At 51.7% G+C, this 22,129-nt stretch overlaps 1 protein-coding gene across 1 annotated transcript in view; it reads left to right on the top strand.

The window, feature by feature from the left end:
* DLGAP2 (DLG associated protein 2) overlaps window positions 1-22,129 on the top strand; it is a 184,299-nt gene that overhangs the window by 160,134 nt on the left and 2,036 nt on the right. The window contains exons 11-12 of the mRNA XM_045879507.2: window positions 8,016-8,107; window positions 20,960-21,112. Of these exons, the coding sequence (XP_045735463.1) occupies window positions 8,016-8,107; window positions 20,960-21,112 (245 nt within the window). The remainder of the gene's footprint in view (window positions 1-8,015; window positions 8,108-20,959; window positions 21,113-22,129) is intronic.

The following is a 22,129-nucleotide window of genomic DNA, read 5'->3' as shown; positions in this document are numbered from 1 at the left end:
TACTCACAGTTCTTATATTTAAAAATCGCTCATTTCCTGCAGCATTTTCTCACTGGTCGGTATGTGTTTCGGCTTGGCAAAATCGTTATTTAATTGTCACAGCGATTTATAATCTTTATCACAAAGACACAACTTGGAAAAACTAAATTGCCTAAGTTGATGCGAAATCAGGGTCCGGCTGTGGGCTCCCACTGTGTGCATGGCGGCGCATATTCTTCTGGGGGCCTGGGGCGTGCAGACCCACGGGGCAGTCAGCCAGGACGCGCCCGCACTGAAGACATACTTGTCAGGTCTAGGTCCATAATGTGTCTATCAATTTGATCCTGTCATCATTTGAATTTACACCATTCAGGACACATCCAAGAAGTTCTGGTCTCCCTCTGTGGGCAGAACAACAGGGGACACTAGCCACTGCCGTGTTTGTAAGACAACCTAGAGCATTCGTTACCTTATCATAATTTCCCATATGTAGCGTGTCCTTTTTATTTTATTTTATTTTTCTCTTATTGTTAAGTTAGTCACTATACATTACATCATTAGTTTTACATGCAGTGTTCCATGATTCATTGTTTGCGTATAACACCCAGTGCTCCATGCAGAACGTGCCCTCTTTAATACCCATCGATGACCAGGCTAACCCATCCTCCCACCCCCCTCCCCTCTAGAACCCTCAGTTTGTTTCTCAGAGTCCATAGTCTCTCATGGTTCATCTCCCCCTCCGATTTCCCCCCCTTCATTTTTACCTTCCTTCTCCTAATGTCCTCCATGCTATTCCTTATGTTCCACAAATAAGTGAAACCATATGATAATTGACTTCCTCTGCTTGACTTATTTCACCTAGCATAATCTCCTCCAGTCCCATCCATGTGGATGTAAAAGTGGGGTATTCATCCTTTCTGATGGCTGAGTAATCTTCCATTGTATATATGGACCACATCTTCTTTATCCATTCATCTGCTGAAGGGCATCTCGGCTCTTTCCACAGTTTGGCTATTGCGGACACTGCTGCTATGAACATTGGGGTGCATATGGCCCTTCTTTTCACTGCATCTGTGTCTTTGGGGTAAATACCCAGGAGTGCAATTGCTGGGTCATAGGGTAGCTCTATTTTTAAATTTTTGAGGAACCTCCACAGTGTTTTCCAAAGTGGCTGGCTAGTGAAACAAAAGCAAAAATGAACTTTTGGGACTTCATCAAGATAAAAATCTTCTGCACAGCAAAGGAAACAGTCAACAAAACAAAGAGGCAACCCACAGAATGGGAGAAGATATTTGCAAATGACACTACAGACAAAGGGCTGGTATCCACGATCTATAGAGAACTTCTCAAACTCAACACCCAAAAAACAAATAAGTCAAATAATGGGCAGAAGACATGAACAGACACTTCTCCGAAGAAGACATACAAATGGCCAACAGACACATGGAAAAATGTTCATCATCATTCACCATCAGGGAAATCCAAATCAAAACCACACTGAGATACCACCTTACACCAGTTAGAATGGCAAAAATGGACAGGGAAAGAAACAACAAATGTTGGAGAGGTTGTGGAGAAAGGGGAACCTCTTACCCTGTTGGCGGGAATGCACGTTGTCGCATGTCCTTTTAATGTAGTCTTTATTTTCTAAGAATTACAGTTTAAAAGGGGATATAGTTAAAAGAAGAGATCTCTGCACCGGCACATTCTGAGCACGAATCCTGTGCCAAATATTATGGGAGGTTCTTTGCACACCTCGTTCAGAGCTCACCGCGATGTGGTGCCTAGATAGCATCGTCACCATCCTAAAAATAGAGAGACCTAGGCTTAAGGAGGTTAACGTCTCGCCCCAGATCCCACAGAGTATGGCGATGGAGTCGCGAGGCGAAGTCAGGGCCGTCTCCTGTCAAAAGCTATGCTTTACCACTGTGCTGCCCGAAGCTATTGAATCACAATATCCCTTACTGGAAACCTCTCTCCCTGCATGGCTTCCTTCCTGTCTGTGTTCTTGTGGATTACCTTCTTCCACTATTTTAGAAAAAGTGGAGTCCCAGTCCGTGGCCATTTGCTTCATTCTGATCCCCCGTAGCTGGGACACCCATTTAGGTTCCAGAGGGAATCCCTGAGCTGATAAAATGTAGACTTAGCTCATCATTACTTAGCCACTAGAAATTAAGGAAGGAAAAGGGGGCAAATTCCTTCTCAAACTAAACACAAAAGATCTAACAGTTAGAAGGCTTAGACACTGAAGTGTCATCATGATAAGTAATGACTGTCTTGTTGTTGGGGGCATCAGAGAGAGTTCTGGGAATAGTGCCATAAAGGTACTTTACACGGAATTCAATTCAGTGGCCAGCAATGACCCAGATCAGCCATAAGATTCCATCCTCGTGGGAAATACAGTATTTAGATTTCAGTTGCCTTAATATGAGGCATGTGGAAACCACATTCTCCAGCAAGCTATAGCAGAAAATGAATTTCTGCTGCCCCTCAACTGCATTTCCCTAAACGCCTTTTTTGAACCTTTGGGATTTTCTTCTTGGATTCTCTCGTTAATAGAAACATTCAACAGATATTTACTGAATATGTGCCATGAGCCAGCCGCCACCCACAGACTGTAGGCTGACAGCGAGTGACCAGCCGTGAAGACACGGACTGCAGTGACCAGGAGCAGTGAGACCAGGACAGGACTATTTATACCGAGTGGAGAACATCACGTGTGGTGGGAGACAGGCAGATAGGAGCTTTGGAACCTCACAGGTGTGAGTCATTTTCAGCGGGGAAAATTCCAAGAAGGCTTCGTGGAGAAGGTGGCATGGTGCCCAGGCCTCAGTGGGGAGTTGGATTCTGCTGTGCCGTAGGGGGAGCAGAGAGGGAAGGGTGGAGGAAAGCAGCCCCACGGACAGGAGCCCCTGTCTCCCGGCTCCTTAAGAAGAACTTCACTTCGATGTGGACTGTGCACCTGCTTGTCTTTGCTCCATCATGCCCTTGGGCACGTGCGTTTCTCGCAGGACAGGACAGCTGCTGTGTCTTCCCAAAGCTCTGCCCCTCTGCTGTCACGGGAGACCTTCAGCTCCTTGAATGCACTGATGGTATTTGGTGCATTTATTATTCCCCAGAAGTGTCTGCCACGGTGCTCTGCTGTGGAGACATAGAAGGGAACAGGAGGAAAGAGATGGACAGTCATCATACACAGGGACAGTCACGCTCCTGCTCACACCCTCGTGAAAGCACGGCATCTAAAATCCCCCCAGGCCTCCGGTCGCCCTCACGTGGGGGCTGGGAGTATCCTGTGCCCTCCCCGTGCTGGAGATATCAGCTAGTGATTTTGGTTTTTGTGCACTTTTCCCAGTCCTATTTAATGACTAAATACGATGGCATTGCTAGAAGCCTTGGATGCAGAGAACAGAGAATAGATCCACTTGATGCTTTTTGTGATTTTCTTAATTTCTTTCCCGAAGTTGCCCAGATGTCTGATATTTCTGTGGACAAAGATGACACATTTTTATGTGTCTCTTCCTCATGCTTTGCACCTAAAACTAGCACCTATTAATCAACTTTAGACATTTCCCTAAGAAGTTTTAAAAAGTAAGATAACCACTCATTTTGAGAACAGATAGAGGGTTATTGGTGATGGCACCTTTAAGAAGCAAGATTAAGTTAAATGGCTTGCTAAACCAGAACTCTGAGCTCCGAATATTGAAATTTCCATCACATGAACTAATTTCTTCCCAAACTAAAATTTTATAATCACAGCTCACTGAACTGATTGAATGAAGTGAGATCCGTTCAGCCCTCTATGGTTAATAAAAACTATAATGAGCCCAAATAAATACTGGTTTAAGTTAAGTCTCGTTCATGCAGGCTTCCTATTGTTAAGTCATTAAAGATCCATTCTGGAGGGGTTGTAAACCATTACTCTACTCGTATTTGGGGATTTTTGTATTCATTATGTTAAACCCAAAGGGTAAATGGCATAAAGTGGAACGAAACAAATAGGGTGTTTTTCTGAAATAAAAGCAATTGTCCCAAAGCTACACAGTTTTCCTTCTGTAATGGCACAGAGAGAGAAAGCACGTGGGGGACTCAACGGTGGGGTGTTTGGACAGGTGTTGGCAGGTTCTCGTGCCCAAAACAGCTAATAACCCGACACCAGCTGGCCAGATGTGTGGAACCACAGACCCCCGGGCTGGGGGACAGGGGCTTCGGCCATTCCCTCGTCTGAGGGTCTCCCTTTACCAGCAGAGGGAGCCTTCAACGGGCTTGCTCCCAGGTCCTCGCAAAGCCTGGGCAGGTGCCTACAGGGATGTCTCTCACGAGCCAGTCACCAAATGGCCACGTGACACCGGAGTGGACAAAGACATGTGCGCTCAATAAACCTGAGAATGGTAACGCTTGAGACCTGAGGGGGGATGTCGGAGCAAGCAGCGATTTTCCTGCAGCTGTTCGCGGAAACCAATCACGGAGGAGCCCGAGAGACCGGAGAGGAGATAAATATTCCCGTGATCCTTTCAAACTCTCTGCAAATTCTACAAAAATCCACTTCAGATTCTGAAAGGATAGTGTAAATGTTGTCCTGGCATTTCATAGCAAATTCAGAAAGAATGGGAAATTGGAGAAGACGCATGAAAAATAAAAAGGAGCAAGAGAGTTAATCAAATTTCCTTACACGTCAGAGGCAAGCGTTGTATCAGTTTCTTTGTCAATTTGCATTCTGGGAAGCATTAGCACTTATCTGCAGCTCTTGAAACAAAGTGTCGAAACTATGACAACATTAGGGAAGTACAGTGGGAAAGAATAAATTGAAATTTTCACCTCCAATTCTTGGCAATTATGGGAAGCTATTTGCATTAAAGGTACCAGATAGAGTGGTCCCCGCTCGCCCAACTGCAGACCCTCCTGCCATTAGCAATCAGGTCGCGAGCTTCTCCTCGACATTCACTGTCTCTCCCGAGCAATAATCAATTTATACCCTTAATAATAACTCTTCATCACATTAAATCAACACCAAGATATTGCCCATCTAGCCATGATGTGTTAAAGATTATAAATTGAAGTGCTTTATATTAATACTTCTGTTGAATTACGTTTTAAGAAGAATATGAAAATTAGGAATTAAAACTTCAAATTGTATAAAACCAAATGACTTCTAATTACCATTTGAGGAAACACAGTCAGTACAAAGAAGCACATTTAGTCGTCGCTTCTATATATTCCTGCAGTGACAGCCTGATTGAAACAAGTCTCTCTAAATCTTTTCATCAGTCTTGCAGGTTACAGGGGTTTACAGGTGGAAACTCAACATTTCAAAACAAAGATAATTCTTCCACTCCGTAGCAGTGAGACTAGAGCTAGAGAAACGTGTTCAATTTGGGGGATCAAAATGTGAATGAAAGGTAAAGCACTTTCACCACTCCTAGGAGACACTCTGGCTCTGTCCCGCCACCTCCTCCCTACACCTGCCCACCCCCCGTCTCAGCACCTGCCCACCCCCGTCCCTGCACCTGCCCACCCCTCTGTCCCTGCACCTGCTCACACCCCGTCCCTGCACCTGCCCACCCCCTGTCCCTGTCCCTGCCCACCCCCCGTCTCAGCACCTGCCCACCCCTCTGTCCCTGCACCTGCCCACCTCCCTGTCCCAGCACCTGCCCACCCCCTGTCCCTGTACCTGCCCACCCCCCTGTCCCTGCCCACCCCCCTGTCCCTGCACCTGCCCACCCCTCTCTCCCTGCACCTACCCACCCCCATATCCTCAGGGCACACTCAGTTCTGAACCCCAGCACCCTCCCCATCCCCCTGCACCAGCTTCCTCCCGGGGTCCTACCACCACTCCCTCCCACTGCTGCCTGGCAAATCGGATCAAGGAGGTGGGTCTGTGGGGGAGGAAAGCCCCTCTTGAAACAGATTTGCTGAACACACCTGGGCCCAGGGATCAAGAGGCATGAAGATATCTTTTAAGTCTGAGAGGATGCCACAGTGTTATCCAATTTATTCACTTTTATTAAAGTCACATGTGTCAAGCTCCTTGTTAATATTCTAGAAGCAGTGCAGAATTAGATACATGAAGGAATTCTCCACTCCTTCGGAATGATAAGGACCCAGTGGTTGCACAGGATGATGGCAGGTGACAGGCTGGCTACAGCTTATCTCCAAGGGGCTCAGAAAAATAAACATGCGCACGTGGCAAACTGTTAATTGCTGATTCTAAGTGATGCAGACACTTTTCTTTCAGATCCTCTCTATGTGTGAAATTGTCAGTAATAAAACTCCAGGGAACAGCAAGCCGAGTTCCTTAAAGACAGATGAGAAAATAAGACAAATTAAATTAAGTGTTTAAGTCCACTGTCTTACCCCGGAGAAAATCATTTGAAGAACAGGTTGTGCACGATGCCAGGTCCTCGCCTTATAGGGAATGGACCTTGTGCCCTACCTACTGCTGCCTTGTGGGGACCGCTGGTAACTCCAGACAAGACCTGGGCGACGCGAGCTTGTCCTTCGTGCCGCCTTGAGCTCCGGTCCGCTCTCTTCTCTGGACAAGCCCGGGGTCCAGAAATGTCCTGACGTGGATGAGTCGGCAGCAACACATATGGGAGGGTCATGGTTCTTTCCTCCCCTTCGAGGACAGACACAGGTCCAGGTGAAACTCCCCCTTCCTTAACTGTCTTCCACCTGCCATTGGCAAATACAGGCTCCCGTAACTCTCCTGGCGGGCAAGCCCGAGGTCACGCGCTCAGCTACTCTCAGCTGAGAGCCTGGCTCCGTACCTGTGCTCTGGAAGGTCTGCAAGAGAGCCAGAGAGAAGCCAGAAGTGAGCAGGTGGGAATAACCTGCCCCACCCCAAGAGCTCGACCTTCTGAAACTCTGTGAATAACTTCTGTTTGTCCTTCAGGCCAATGAAACGTGGGGGTGAATGGGCTCAGGGTCTAGAGGCAGGAAACATGTCCCCCCGCCCCAGATTCCCAAGTGCTTTTGAGAGTCACGTGAGTTGGGATCTACCAAAGCTATCATTTCCTAAATAATTCTGAGGCTAACGCCCAGCAAGGACCAGGTGTGAGGACGGGAATGGAGGCGGCAGGCGTGGAGGCGCCTGGGATTGCCGGATCGGGGCAGAGACCCTGCATTTGACACACAAGGCTCTCGTTTGCCGATTCTCCATCCCAAAGTGGTCATCCCCACGCTTCTTTAATGTGTTAAGCCCTTTCCATGGACAAAACTGTATTACTTACTTTTTTAAAAAGTGCTGTTTGATTAAAGTCATACGACTTAGACATCATTTGGAGACTTCCTGCCACATCACAGCGGGCTCACGGGAGCGGGAGGGAGGACAGGGTCACTACGAACATCCGTGGGGAATCGGTTGGCGAGTCGAACGTGATGGGAGCCCACGGCGGTGATGGTGACTCAGCCGCCCGCAGAGGCCCACGGCCGGTGGCGGGAGCTGTGGACAGAGCCCAGGGCTGGGGATGAGGGGTCACAAGCGCACCTCAGCCTCTCCCTGCACAGCCCCTCCCTCCAGTGTCAGATGCCCTCAGAGCCCCCAAAGATTACTCCCTAGAGTCAAATGGGGTAACCGATACCAATGAGATTTCCTAGAAATTAGGAATTAACATCTTCATCTTCGTGGAGTCCATAAAGAGTAAGAAGGACTTAAGTCTTCTTTATTCCTACTTGCTGCCTCATCCTTTCGCTCACCTGAGCAGCATTGCTGAAAGAATCGTGGTGCCACCAACAGGAAAAGCCTCCTGCAGAACAGACCACCCTTCCAGACTACACCCGTCCCAACCCTGACCAGTAATATCCTAACGGCCGGTATTACTCACACATCTTTGCATTTCCCTCAGAAATCGGACATGGGTCAGCCTGGAAAAAACTCCAGTCCGTGGCCACGCCCTGCACCGTACATTCAGAGCTGTAATCTTCAGGAAGGGAGAAGAGTAACGCATGCTCTTTGGACTTGACTCCCTTTGTGTCACGCTCTTGCATTTGGTTTCTCGTGGACCCAGTTTTAAACGTGTTTTGTTTTGTTTTGTTCACAGTCCTCGGTAAAATCAGGAGTGCGGTGGGGAGCGCGCAGCTTCTGATGTCCCAGAAATTCCAGCAGTTTTACTGGCTATGCCAACAGAACATGGTGAGCAAAGCCCCGGGTGTCCTGGGCCCCTGAAGCAAGGCGACGGCCCGCTCTCTCCGCTCGGGTCTGACAAAGTACCTGGCACTCTGCAGAGCAGGCAGCGAACGTGAGGCCCGTCCCAGGTTGGGTTCGGGATGCTGAAGAGGCCGCTGCGAGGCGGTGCTGGGGGGCAAGGAGTGGGTGGCGCGGGGGGCAGCCCCCCGAAGCCCTGGGGCACCTTCGGGCTGCAGGGTCCACCTGCCCGACAACCTTAGGAGGGAGGTGGGGCAGGAACAGCTGTGATGTCACAGACGAAGGCCCCGACGAGAGGGGTCAAGAGATTCAGAAGAGACGGTAGAACAATTGGGGCTTTCTATTTCATAGTCAGGAGTGAAATGAATATACCAGCAATAGGGCAACACACTTGGCGTTAAACTTGGCTCTGATCGTCCTGAACATCAAAGAGAAAGAAAAACCATGTGTATGTTGGTATTTACTTATGTGCAGGTACTTACTACATCTATGTACAAATAATACACACACTTTTCTTCATCTAACTAAAGAACGTATCCACGCAACGTTATTTGTGGAAATAACTAAGGAGTATTCACATTACAGACTGTTTTATAAATCCATACATTGATTTCTTTCAGAGCAAACTTTTCATTAAAATGCAAGTAGGTCTGTGCATCGTGGGAGCGATGGCGCTCGGCGATTTGACTTTGTTTTGTTGTTTTAATTTGCAAGGAGACATGTGAACTTACAGAATGTCCTTACACATCAAAGGAAGCAAAGCACGTCAGAGCTGCCAATTCATCCCTCTTAATTAGGATTGTTAAAAAGTACGTTTTCTCTAGCATTTTCTGGTTAACCCCGTTGAAGCTCATCCCAAAACGCGTAACGTGACCCCCTTATCTCCTGTGACATGAAGTTATGACCCACACTTAGAAAGGGAGAGCAGGAAGCTTGAGCATTCCTTGGAAGGAACGCACAGCCGTGGAGTGCTCCGTTGTGCTGTTTGGGGAGCATATTCCCACCTCCTTCACGTCTGTCTGATTATTGTCCGTGAAGGAACGGATTTAGGCCGCTTTACAGCTCTGTAGTCGGGTCAGCCTAGGTAGACACTGTCTTTAGGAACGCATTACCTAAAGCAATCGACATGCAGTAAAAACATGCAGAGACGTTATTCAGGCTTATAAAATGTCCATGTCCTCTGGGCCAGAAGCAGCTAATGTTAGATTTTTAAATTACCCATCCTCATATTTCTGATGCTTCGTACACATGTCACATTGCATTTTATCCTAACCTTAAAAAAATCCTTTTTTGAGTTTTGAAATACGTAGTGTGGCTGCTTCCTCTTCTTTCGGCTTCTATCTAGGATTCAAGGGGGAAAACAAACAAACCCCCAAAACAACCCTGCAGCATTGGTTGCAGGAGGAGGTGGGAGCCTGAGGCGGCCGTGTCAGAAGCCCAAAGCCACACTGCTAGCTGCTGGAAGATTTGGGTGGCTAAGTAGTTTTAAATCAAAGGAATGACCCCAGAAAATAAGCCAGAGCCACCCCCCGACCCGATGTTCAGGATGGACTGAACAAAGCAGATATATTAAGGGAAGGACAAACGGGCGATTCACCGCGTAACGAGAATGCAGAGCAGAGTAGGAGGATCTGCCCTTGGGAAACACGGGCTCCCTGGACGCTTACGGAACCTGGACTGGATCGCCCGACGGGAGAACCTAGCGGCACCCGGAGATCTTGGAGTTTCAGAGGTTTATTTAACGCCAGCGGGCTCCGAGGAGAGTGGTCTCCAAAGCTCTGAGCCCCGAGCACAAAGGGGGCAAGGTATACACTTCTACTTCCGCATACTGGGCGCTCTTGGCGCCTGCGCGAAGCGGGGCAGGGAGAAGAACCCGGATTGGTGCGCGCGGGAAACAGAGAAGGGAGAAGAACCCGGAAGAGCCCCGGGGCTCGGACTGGGACTCTCTCGCTGGCTCGGTGGGCCATCTTAGGACACAGATTTTCCTTATCATTCCCCCCTTTGATGCCCCTTTAGACACCTAGTTTAGAGGGCATCATTTTCATTCTCTAAGGGGCGATAGTGAGTAAGGAGTAACTGGAGTCTGGTTTTAGCAACTTGGGTAGTGATAAACTTAGTAAGGGCATTAAGAATACAAGGACCAAATGCCACTATGAGGAGAAGCAATATGAGGGGGCCGACGAGGGGGGCGAACCAAGGGACCCATTGTGAGAGGGTATCCCACCAAGTTGTCCGCTGGAGTGATTCCCACCGGCGATGTACTCGTTCCTGTAATTGGGTCAGAGTTTCTTGGACCACCCCCGACTCATTAGCAAAGAAACAACATTCCTCCTGTAAGAAGAGGCAGAGCCCCCCCGCGCGGCCGTGAGCAAGTCGAGCCCACGCCTGTTTTGGAGGACCACTGAGGCCAGTGAATCGAGCTGGCGCTGCAGGGCCAGGGCCGACTGAGTGAGGGTGGAAAAGTCCGCCATTGAATTGTTAACCCCTGGTACTGAACCTGAGACATCCCGATGCCTGTGGAGCCGAGGGCAACACCTGATGTGGCCAGCAGGCTCACGACAAGAGGGACGGCCGTGGGGGGAGCGCCACGGGCGGCTAGGGGGTCTCCATACGAGTGGGGCATCGCCCCCGGAGAGGACTGAAAGATCGGGTAAGAGACTGACAATCGTGCACGATTGGTCGCACGGGGTGATGCAGGTGTATCCACCTTGATCACAAGCCGGAAAAGTGTTGTTAGGCGCACAGACCCGACTGTGGCCCGTGATGGGAGAGGAAGAGTTTCCATACAGCAGTAGCGGAGCCAGAAAGGGATAATCTGAGGTCCCCCGTGCCGAGGTGGGAAGTGACACGGTGGACTGGTTGAGGATGACACCTAGGTATTGGACGGGACTGGGCTTCATACAGATCCAGCAGTCAGACGCTAGGGGTGGATTTGAGTGGTTAAGTGCTTGGTGGGAGGCGTTAATCGTACCGAACAGTTGCGCTATAGATGCTTGCTGCATGTGGATGGGGGACCCGGGGATGCGCCAGGGCGAGTTATTTTCTGTCTGACTCTGGGGGTTGACTGTAAGGCTTGGAGTGAACATGGACTTAATCATAAACTTGGCCATGGGGTCGGTCCCCATGGGGTGATATTGGCCCAACAGGAGAATGATTCCTGCAGCCCATGATGTGGCATTGGGTTCTGAGACTGAGAGGGTGAGCGGTATATAGTGATCGTTAGGGCAAGAGGGTGGGGTGTCGTTCTGTGACAAGGAAATCCACATGTCACTGCACTGTTTGAGGTGCCACCCAGTGGACCGTCGTTCCATTCCTGGCCAAGTCGCCACCCATGACTCACATCCCCAGGCTTGCGAGCAGAACTGAGGACAGGTGTTTCCCTGTTGAGGCATAGGGCCCCCACAGATGTAGATATCTACTAGCCGGTAACCTGAGTGAGGGCCATGGTAGGAACACCGTCTATGAAGGTCCCAGAGGTATCAAGATGCTGGCATCCATCAGAATGGAGGTCAACCTTTGGTGTGTGCCCATCCCAGGTGAAAGAAGTCAGTGGGGGCACTGGTGCAGGATTGAGGGGGATAAGCTGGGAAGTCCACTTGCCAGGAACGGTGATACGAGAGTTTGCCCCCCTTGCCTGGCCAGGCAAGCTAGAGGCAGTGAGGAGGAACTGCACACCAGATAGCAGAAGACCGGGACTGACTGGGGCCAGGAAAACCATGGTGAAATGTACTCAGGAGTAGACAGCAGAGGGCCAGTAAAATTGGGGTCTATGACCTTAGGTAGAGGGAGCCATCGTGGGTAACCCATCAGCAGATGAAACCCGTGGACAAGTAAGTGCAGTAATAGACCCTAGGGACACCCAATAAGCAATGACAATAGTAAGCCTCTGGGGGGAAGTCCAGCCAGGAGGGGCAACAGTGTAGAGTCCGGCTCCCAAGATGAGGGAAATCGTGCCAATGACAGCCAGAGACCACGGTGAGCAGGTGTCCATCAGTCAGTGGCGTCTCGTCAAAGGTGAAGCTGGAGTGGGTTTGGTGAAGCAGGAGTGGGTTCGTGAAGTCTGGCTGGACTCTCCGCTGGCACAGCCCCTCGTTTGAATGATGGGCCTTTTTCACTCTGGAGTGGTGGACCCTCGGGGTGATGCCTGAGACCTTGACGGCAGTAGGGGCAGGTAGAACAACAGTGTGGGGCCCTGTCCACTGCGGTTTGAGGGGGTCTTTCTTCCAGTCCTTGACCAAAACTGACTCCCCTATCTGGAAGGAGTGTACCTGAGACCCTAAAGAGATTGGGACTCTCTCAATGGTGTACTTTTGTAATTTATTTAGGGTGGCCCCCAGGGCCTGAAGCTGCTCCTTTATCCCTTTATCTCCAACCTGATGCAAGTTTCCTGGAAGGCTTCCCAAGCACGGGGGAGGCCATCCATATATTAATTCGAATGGGGAGAAACCTAATGTCCAGGGTGTGCAGCGAGCACACAGGAGAGCTAGGGGTAGCAGATCCGGCCATGGGAGGTTAGTCTCCTGACAGAACTTTGCTAAGGTTCCCTTGAGGGTGTGATACATTAGCTCTACTTTCCCTGGACTTTGGGGCCAGTAAGTGGTGTGGAGTCTCCAGGTGGTGTTGAGAGATTTGGTCAAGACCTGTTCAACGTCTGCCACAAATGTGGGTCCATTGTCACCGTGGATTGTTAACAGCAGGCCGAACCGGGGCACCATCTCCCACAAGAGGACTTTAGCTACTTCCCCGGCTTTCCTCTGTCCTGGTCGGGAAGGCTTTGACCCACCCAGAGTATGTGCATACTATTACTAGGAGATATTTGAACCCCCTGCTCGGCTGCACATCTGTGAAGTCTACCTCTAGATCTTCAAAGGGGGGGTGCTCCCATCCTCTGGACACCCGGTGGGGACCGTGGTGCAGACTGAGCATTATTTTTAGCACATGTCATGCACCATTCACTCATTGCTCGGCACAGTGCTGGCAGCTGACTGAGGCAGTGGTGCTTCTTGAGAAGGGCCTCTAATACAGTTTTCCCCAGATGAGTGAGTCGGTGGTGTTCCTTGACTAGATGCCCTCCAGTTGCTGTTGGAACAAAGATGCGCCTGTCTGGCATTATCCACCATCCCTTTTCAGTCAGGGTGGCTCCCTCAGCCATGGCCCATTCTTTCTCCTTTTTAGTGTAACTGGGTGGAGGGACTTCTTCCGGGGGATGTCAGGGCCATGGTGAGGGAAGGGGCTCTGTCTATGTCCTCACTGGCTGAGGTCTTGGCTGCCTCACCTGCCAAACGATTTCCCCACGCTATGGGGTCGTCTCCTTTCTGGTGTCCCTCACAGTGCAGGATTGCTACTTCCTTTGGAAGGCAGACAGCTTCAAGGAGTCTCAGTGTCTCCTCCTTGTTCTTGATAGCTTTTCCTGCAGCAGGTAGGAGGCCCCTTTCCTTGTAGATGACTCCATGTATATGTAGAGTAGCGAAGATGTACCGAGAGTCAGTATAGATGTTGACTCGCTTGCCTTCACCGAGGGTGAGGGCTCGGACTTGGCATATAATTCAGGCTGTTGAGCTGACCATCCAGCTGGTAATGCCTTAGCTTCTAGGACTTCAGGGGTTGTGGTTACTGCATAACCTGCTTTCCAGGCACCCTCCTGTAGGTAACTGCTGCCATCGCTGAACAGCGTGAGCTCTGGATTCTTTATGGCTTGATCCCACAGATCTGGACGGTTCGCACAGACTTCATCAGTCACCTCGGAGCAGTCATGGTCTGGTTCCCCCTCTTCCATGGGTTGCAGTGTTGCTGGATTTAATGTCCTTACTGTTTCGAGGGTGACCCGCGGGTTTTCGCAGAGGAGCCATTGGTATTGTGCTAGCCGAGAGTTGGAAAGGAAGCCGTGTCCCTGTGCGTTCATGAGGGACACAACTGCATGAGGGACCTTGATGTTAAGTTCTTACCCCAGGGTAAGTCTGTCCGCCTCCTTGATGAGTAGGACTGTGGCTGCCAGCGCCCTGAGGCACGGTGGCCATCCCGCTGCCACGGGGTCCAGCTTCTTTGACAGGTAAGCAACTGGCTGTTGCCAGGGTCCAACAGTCTGGGTGAGTACCCCGAGCGCTATTTTTTCCTTTTCATGCACAAAGAGATTGAAGGGTTTTTCTACACCTGGTAGGCCCAGGGCTGGAGCCCGCCCCAGGGCGGTCTTTATCTCTGTGAAAGCGGCTTCTGTTTCCTCAGTCCAGGTAAGGGGTTCTCGATCTGGTCCCCTTAAGAGATCATAAAGGGGGTCTTGCTATTGCCAAGAACCCAGGGATCCAGGTGCGGCAGAATCCTGCAGCCCCCAGGAATTCTCACAGGCCCCTTTTTGTCTGGGGCTGTGGCAGGGAGATGATGACCCTCTTCCTCTCCGGCCCCAGTTCTCTCTTCCCTTGGGTGAGGAGGAAACCAGGGTATCAGACCTGTTGTTGGCAGATTTGTGACTTCTTCCATGAGGCTCAGTATCCTGAGTCTGACAGGAGCTGTAGGAGGTCTTTGGTGCCTTTTGTGCAGTCTTCTTGTGTGTCACTGGCAAGAAGACTGGTCATCCACATACTGGAGGAGGGTGCGTCGTGTGGCCTCTCTTGGGAAGCTGGCGAGGTCCACGGCCATTGCTTCGCCAAAGAGGGTTGGTGAGTTTTTAAGCCTCTACAGGAGGTGTGTCCAAGTCAGTTGCATCTGGCGCTGTGTATCAGGTTCAGTCCATTCAAAGGCAAATAGTGGCGGGCTCTGGGGAGCTAAGCAGAGGCAGAAGAAGGCATCCTTCAAATCTAGGCAAGTGAACCATCTGGCCAACCCTGGGATTTGGCCAAGGACGGTGTATGGGTTCAGGAACGCTGGGTGCAGATAGATGGTCACCTTGTTGATGGCCCGCAGGTCTTGTACTGGTCAGTATCCCCCTCCTGGCTTCTTGACTGGCAGGAGTGGGGTATTCCAGGCCGACTGGCACTCAACTAAAATACCTGCTTCTTTGAGTTTGGTCAGATGTTCTTGGATGCCGATCTTAGCTTCTTGTAAAAGGGGTATTGCCTTTGCCTCTGAGGTTGGGCTCCTGGGATCAGTTCAACAATGATAGGGGCCCGATTCCAGGCTAGTCCAGGTGGGTTGTTTTCATCCCATACTGAAGGAAAGGTGAGTCTGAACTCTGGCAGGCTACTTGGTTGGGCCTGGGCATAGAATAGCCTCCATTCTTCTTCCCTTGGCATGGTAACTGCTAGTATTAGAGACCCCGTCTTCTCTTGCCTTGGGTTCAATCGGAAGCTAGTGTGTCCGGTGGGCTCAAAGGTTATCTGAGCCCTAAGCTTGGAGAGTATGTCTCAGCCCAGGAGGGCAATCGGGCAGATAAAGGAATTTGTGTCAGACCTTGTGGCCCCCGAGTTCACACTGGTGAGCCTGGCAAAAGGGCTATTGCACTACCCACATCCCAGTGGCCCTGAGGATGGTTGCAGTCCTTTTGCTGAAAGGGGCCACTGGGGAGGTGACATCAGAGTGCTCAGCCCCAGTATCAATCATAAAAGTCACTGGTTGGCCCCCCACCTTCATTCTGACCATGGGCTCATGGGGGCCAAAGAGGAAAGAGCCCAGACCCCCTTTTCCTGCAAGGCCTATGAGGTCCTCCTCTCGGGGTTCTTTCTTGTAGCGGCCGGGCTTCTGAGCTTTTCCCGGGTTGGAACATTCATTTTTTCAATGCCCTTTCTCCTTACAGTAGGCACATTGATCCCTTGCTAAGGGGGTTCTGGGTCTCCCCCCTTTCGGTGGTCTCCCCATCTTTGTGTTGTCCTTTTCTTTCAGGGCGGTGGTGAGGAGGCTTTTTCGTCTTTTTGTCAGATTCCCGTTCGGCTGTGACCTCCCTGTTCATGTAGATCCTATTGGCAATCTCTATTAGTTGAGTGATGTTCATCCCGGTGAAATCCTCTAGTTTCTGAAGTTTTTTCTGTTGTCTGGGGCAGCCTGAGCCACGAAGGAGGTGTTTACCATCTGTTGGCTTTCCTGTGCCTCGGGGTCAAATGGAGTATATATCCTGTAGGTTCACATAGTCTTTCGTAGTAGTCCCCGGGGGACTCCCCTGGTTGTTGAGTGACTGAAGATACCTTAGTCATGTTCATGGGTTTCTTAGCTCCTGCCCGGATTCCCCGGAGGAGGACCTCCTGGTACCGGTGGATGTGGGCCTGTCCCTCAGTTGTGGCGAAGTCCCATGCTGGGCACTCTTCGGGTGCTGCTGTATTAGCCCAGGCAGCAGGGTCGATGACTCCCGCTGGTGCGTGCTCTTCCAGGTACTGCTGTGCACCTTTCATTATTCTCTTCCTTTCCTCTGTGTTAGGCAGGGTGGGAGTAACTGTTGGCAGTCTTCCCAGGTTGGCCGATGAGTCTGGAAGAGGGATTCTATGAGGTCTACCATGGCCTGTGGTCTCTCAGAGCAGGATGGGGTGTTATGTTTCCAGTTGAGGAGGTCGGTGGTGGAGAAGGGCTGATAATACATCATGGAACGGCCGGGTTGGACCATACCATCTTCATCATGCCTCTCGGGTTCCCATGTCTCTCGTAACAGCATTTGGAGGGTGCTGTGCTGGCCTGGGATGCAGCCTGGCCGCTGGTCCTGGAGAAGGTGGATCTTTTGGGCCTGGGGGCGCTGGTGGATCCTCTGGGCCTAGGGGCACAGCGAGACCGATGGCAGCAGAGTGTTTGGAGCTGAAGGGCCAGGTGTAGGTGGTCTTGGGGGTACATACGGTGGGGGCAGGGTCAGTTCGTCCTCAGGATCTCTGGCTAGGATTTGTGGAGACTGGGGCTCTTGCTGATTTTCCTTAGGTCGCTCGGATGAGGCAATTAAGACCCTGGTCTGTCCCTGCCTGTTGCAAGCGAATCGCACCCAGGGGGAAGGGTCTGAGCAGTTCCTAGCCAGGAGTCAATGTACGGAAACTGGCCAGGGTGTCCTGGTTCTCCTGTTACAACTTGCCACACTCGACAAATCGTTGGGACATCCAATGTCCTTTCTGAAGGCCACCTGACATCAAAGGTGGGCCATTCCAATTCACATAGGGTTCTCAACTTGCTGGGGCTCATCCTGACTCCATAGTCTCCTGAAAACCCCTTCTTGAAATTTTTGATCATAGTCTCTAGAACCATAGGTTTACTCTGCCCTGACCCATGGTGATGTCCCCGTGTGCGGTGGTGCAGAGACAGATGGGGGGGGGGTGCCCTCTGAGGTGAGGAGACCAATCAGATGCCCGACTGGCTATGTCCTAAAGGAGCTTAGGTGAGGCTTAGCCGTAGCTGTCTCAGCGTTGTGACTTAGGATCGGAAACCATTCCAATGCCACCATAGACCATATGCCGTTCACCACGGAATCACAGACGGGCCCACTCAGACTCTGTAGGCTTCGGGGGACCTTAAGGGTGCCTGCCCGTGGAGTCACAGAATCAGTCCTCTTGAGCAAGCCAGGTCGTACTGCACATTCACTCACACATTCACACTCCAGAAGTTATTACATTCCCTCCCTGGGAATCCCTACATGGGAGACCTCTAAGAGGTCTCTGGGAGGTGATCAGGCTCCCCTTCCACCCCAGTGGACGGGCCTGTCTGGGTCCTGGGGCCCCAGGCCTTACCGGAATCCGACATTGGGACAGGGTCCTCACCTGCCAAGTCTCCTCGAGTCCAGTGGGAACAGCAGAGCGGAGCTGGCTCGAGGCGACCGGGGTGGGAGACTGCCGAAAATTAGGCAGGGTGCGCCTTCTCCATTACGATCCCTCCTTCCGTCACCACCCTGCCGTTGCCCCAAACTGGTGGCAACAATGGGCCAGCGCGGTTGGGTTTCCTGGTCAGAGAACCAAATGTTATGGAACCTGGACTAGATTGCCCGATGGAAGAACCAAATGGCACCTGGACATCTTGGAGGCTAGGAGGTTTATTTAATGCCGGTGGGCTCAGAGGAGAGTGGTCTCCAAAGCTCTGAGCCCCGAGCACAAACAAAGGGGGCAATTTATACACTTTTACTTTCGCATATTTGGCACTTGGGGTGCGTGCACAAAGCGGGGCAGGGAGAAGAAGCCGGAAGAGCCCCGAGCAAGGACTGGGACTCTCTCGCTGGCTCGGTGGGCCATCTCAGGACACAGATTTTCCTTATCAGGACCAGCAGCACCGCAACCCCAGCCAGCCTGGTAGAAATGCACCATCCCCTTCAGACCTACGTCCCAGCAAGCTGCACAATCCCATGTGTGCCTGGGAGGGCTTCCCAGCCCCTCTGAGCACATTACCCCAGAACACGGGAGCCCCAGAGTCCACGTCATGGGGGCCTCTCACGGCCAGGCCAGCAAGTCACGGGAACTCTCAGGACGTGAATTTAACCAGGAAAGACAGCAACTGTGTCACTTTGCTGGGGAAGGGGCCATTTAAAAACAGTTTCAGAAACATCACGGTAGCTGAACGTCCAATGGGCACAGATGCAGCTGGCTCCCCCGGAAAAGAGCAGAGGACGGGGGCGGGGGGCAGAGCCTGGCTGCGCCCAGCTGCCCGCACACAGCTGCACCCCTGCCTCAAGAGCAGCCGAGCTGTGACAGGTGAGACTGACGTCTGCTCGTGGGTCAGAGGGAGCCTGCACCTTGCCAAGAACACTTCTTCAGCTTTTCTCTTTGAAGACGTGACCTGCACCCAGCAACCTGACCTCGGAGAGTGGAAGAAGGGTCACCGTGTGGCTTCCTGCAGATGCGCTCAGCCGTCCTCCCCTAAACGCACAAAAAGAGAGAAGGTTCGTTGTGTTTGTGACGTCTTCCAGAAGGGGACACAACCCCCCTTAGAAACTCCAGTTCAGATGGAAGACGGGTCCCTGGTGGGAGAAGCCTCCTCCCGCCCCACTTCCTTCCCGATGGCCGCGGGCGCGATCGGAGTCCTGCTCCGTCACCATTACCGCTGGGATGCAGCCCCAGCTGCAACACGGTCGTGCCCTTTCTCCTCACGAGCAGCGGCTGAGCTCAGGCTCCCATGTGCGAGCGGAAGAGCCCCACGGCCGGGGATGGCGCTGCCTCCCGCGAGGACGGGTCCCTGGAAGCCGGCCGCCCCTCACCCTGCGGACACCGGCGTCCCCCTGGGCTTCCCCGGATAAGCGGGCCCGACACGCAGCTCGCTTCCCCCGACCTTCGCCCACACAGGCTGCCGGCTGGTCGCACGCGGCACAGGGGGCTGGGGGCCGAAAGCGATCATTCTGATGCGACGCCAAACCAGGGTGCTGTGGACTGCATGCGTGTGTCCCCCCAAATTCACGTGTTGGACTCTGCCCCCAGTGTGATGGCATTAGGAGGCGGCATCTTCCGGAGGTGACGAGGTCATCAGGGTGGAGCCCCCATGAATGGGGCCACAGAACTCCGCACCCTCCTCCTCCTCCAAGTAAGGACACAGCCAGAAATCGGCCCCCTGGACGTGTGTCTCCCCAGGACATGTCCACGCCGGCCCCTGGTCTGGGACACCCAGCCTTCAGCACCGTGAGCAACATGTGTCTGTTTGTCAGCCGCCGGTGGCGGGGTTCTGTCCAGCCACCCCGATGCACTAAGACGTGGGTAAAGGACATTGTGCTTACCATGAACAACTTACAAGTAAGCTGAAAATTGCACATTTTAAGCAAATTCACCAAAATTTCTCGTTTAATCTGAGATGGCCTCCCACTGAATCAAAGGTGCCACACGCAGAAACACCATACGCTTAACCCCGGGTGTCACAGCCCCGCGGGCCTCCGGGCAGGTACCGGGTGAAGCCAGCCCGGCCCCAGCATGGAGGCACCTGCAGGGCTCAGATCCTCGCCAGCCTCATGCCGCGGGGGGACGGTGGGCACGCTGGGCTGCCGGTCTGTGGCTCAGCAGTGTCACCTGCGCATGCGGGGACCTGTCCGTGACTTCACTGTACACCTTCCTAGAAGGGACCTGCTGTCCTCCCTCTACGTGGGAGAAAGTACACACGCGGAACATCTGTGCAGCGTCACTGGCCGTCGGAATTCGCACTAAGATCTCTCAGAGAGCACGAGAAGCTGAACTGGCTCCAAGCCCAAGCCACCAGCACCACCAACACGTGTCCGTGTCCCGGGCACCAGTCTGCAGAATAATCCCCCAAGGAGACCTAAAACACAGCTGCCTCGTTCCTTTTATGAACTGCCCAGCGCTGGAAAACCTCACTAGTCGCCCCCATCCTCGAGGCCTAAGAAAGCATTTTCGAAAGGAAACAATGAATGAATGTAATACATGTATCTTCTTTAATAGGTTTTATTGTTTTAAAGCAGTTTTAGGTTCACGGCAAAATTGAAAAGAAGGTAGAGAGATTTCCCGTTCCCCTCTGCCCCCCACAGCATGACCATCATCCCCAACAGACGGTGCTTCTGTTGGCATCAGTGAACCCCCATGGGCACTTCACCATCCCCCAGAGTCCACAGTGCACATGAGGGTCACTCTTGGCGTCGTTCGTTCTGTGGGTTTGCACTAATGAACAGTGACATGTAGCAACCATTGTGGTAACAACGCCGAGTAGTCTCCCTGCCCTAAACGTCGTGTCCCACCCCTGCATCCCTCCCCGCTGACCCCAGGCACCCTCTGATCTTTCTACTGTCCCCACAGTGTTACCTTTTCCAGAACGTCATAGAGTTGGGATCACGCAATACGTAGCCTTTTCCTGTTTGTGAATGTAAAGTGCGTCGGCAAATACGTGTGTAAACTTACTGGATCTCTGTGGGCCCACTTGAATGTTTGCATCAGAGTTTGAATTAGCCGGGCTTCTCCCTAACCCAAGTCCTTGAAAGGCACGTGCGGGAAAGAGCAGGTGTAAACTGTGCTCGCGTGTTGGCAGGACCCCAGCGCCATGCCGAGACCCACGTCCCAGGACCTGGCGGGCTACTGGGACATGCTGCAGCTCTCCATCGAGGACGTCAGCATGAAGTTCGACGAGCTGCACCAGCTGAAGCTCAACGACTGGAAGATAATAGAGTCTCCCGAAAGAAAGGTAATTCTGCCCCGGGCATGTGACGTCCTCACGCCCCACTCCTCGTCCGTGCCCCGTACCTGGTCCAGCTGCAGGAGTCGCGCTCCACCACGACGGGCGTCCTGGTCTTAGCTTAGCGATATGGCATCGAATTGTCACCCATGCACGTGTATGCAGAGTGGGACGGGAGTCACTGGCCAGGTGTCGTAAATAAGCCTCTTTCTTGCAGCATCTCTTGGACACCAGCCAAAAATCACGTGTCGATCTAGAGTCTCACTTCTTGTAGGGATCGACCCTCTGAAATGTCTTCGTCATACCTTTGTTCGGATTATACGAAGATGAGTTTCCACAGGGAAGGTTTTGGGTCTGGTCACAATGACTCCTTCCTGTTCAGATAAATGTTTCAGTTGCTTATCTCCAGTTGAAGCCAAGAAAACATTTTGAGCTTTACTGAACCGTTTGATGATGTAAACTTCCTCTAGATCTCTCAGCCTTGGCCCTTAAATAGGCTGAAAGTTTCCATTGAGTCTGAACCCATGATTTCACGTCTTCCCTTCAGATTTCATCTTTAGTGGGGCTAACACGTAGGTCTGAATCAGCAATAAATACATTGATTTCCTATCACATTTTAAAGATGATCTGAGTAAACATAATCTGATTTTCTAGATAGACATTATCAAAATAAAATGATGAAATTAACCGAACATGCTTTGAAGCAGAGGTGTCAGAACGCAGTGGAGGATGGCTATGCAGGTAATTAGAACGGAAGCTATCATTGCCATCGTCACCGTTCCCACAAGGGGCCACCGACCATCCTGGAAGAGTTCTGGGCTCGATGCCATAGATACCACTGCAGACCACTGACAAAGCCCCTCTCACACCGACGGTGGGGCAGGGGGCGTAAGAAAGCCACGGGCTGTCCGTGAGCCATACGTGGTGCATGGGCAAGTCCTAGCTATGGTCTGGTTTTGAAGTGAGGAGATCACAAGTAAAGATTGCCAATGAAAATGTTATTCTAATAGAATGCTAAAAATAGAA

Source organism: Mirounga angustirostris, unplaced genomic scaffold, assembly GCF_029215605.1.
Source record: "Mirounga angustirostris isolate CCGP_5_RB_7025 unplaced genomic scaffold, mMirAng1.0.hap1 SCAF_2, whole genome shotgun sequence".
Classification (NCBI taxonomy): Eukaryota; Metazoa; Chordata; class Mammalia; order Carnivora; family Phocidae; genus Mirounga; species Mirounga angustirostris.
Note: the sequence above shows the minus strand (reverse complement) of the source record. Positions and strands in the feature narration are given on the sequence as shown.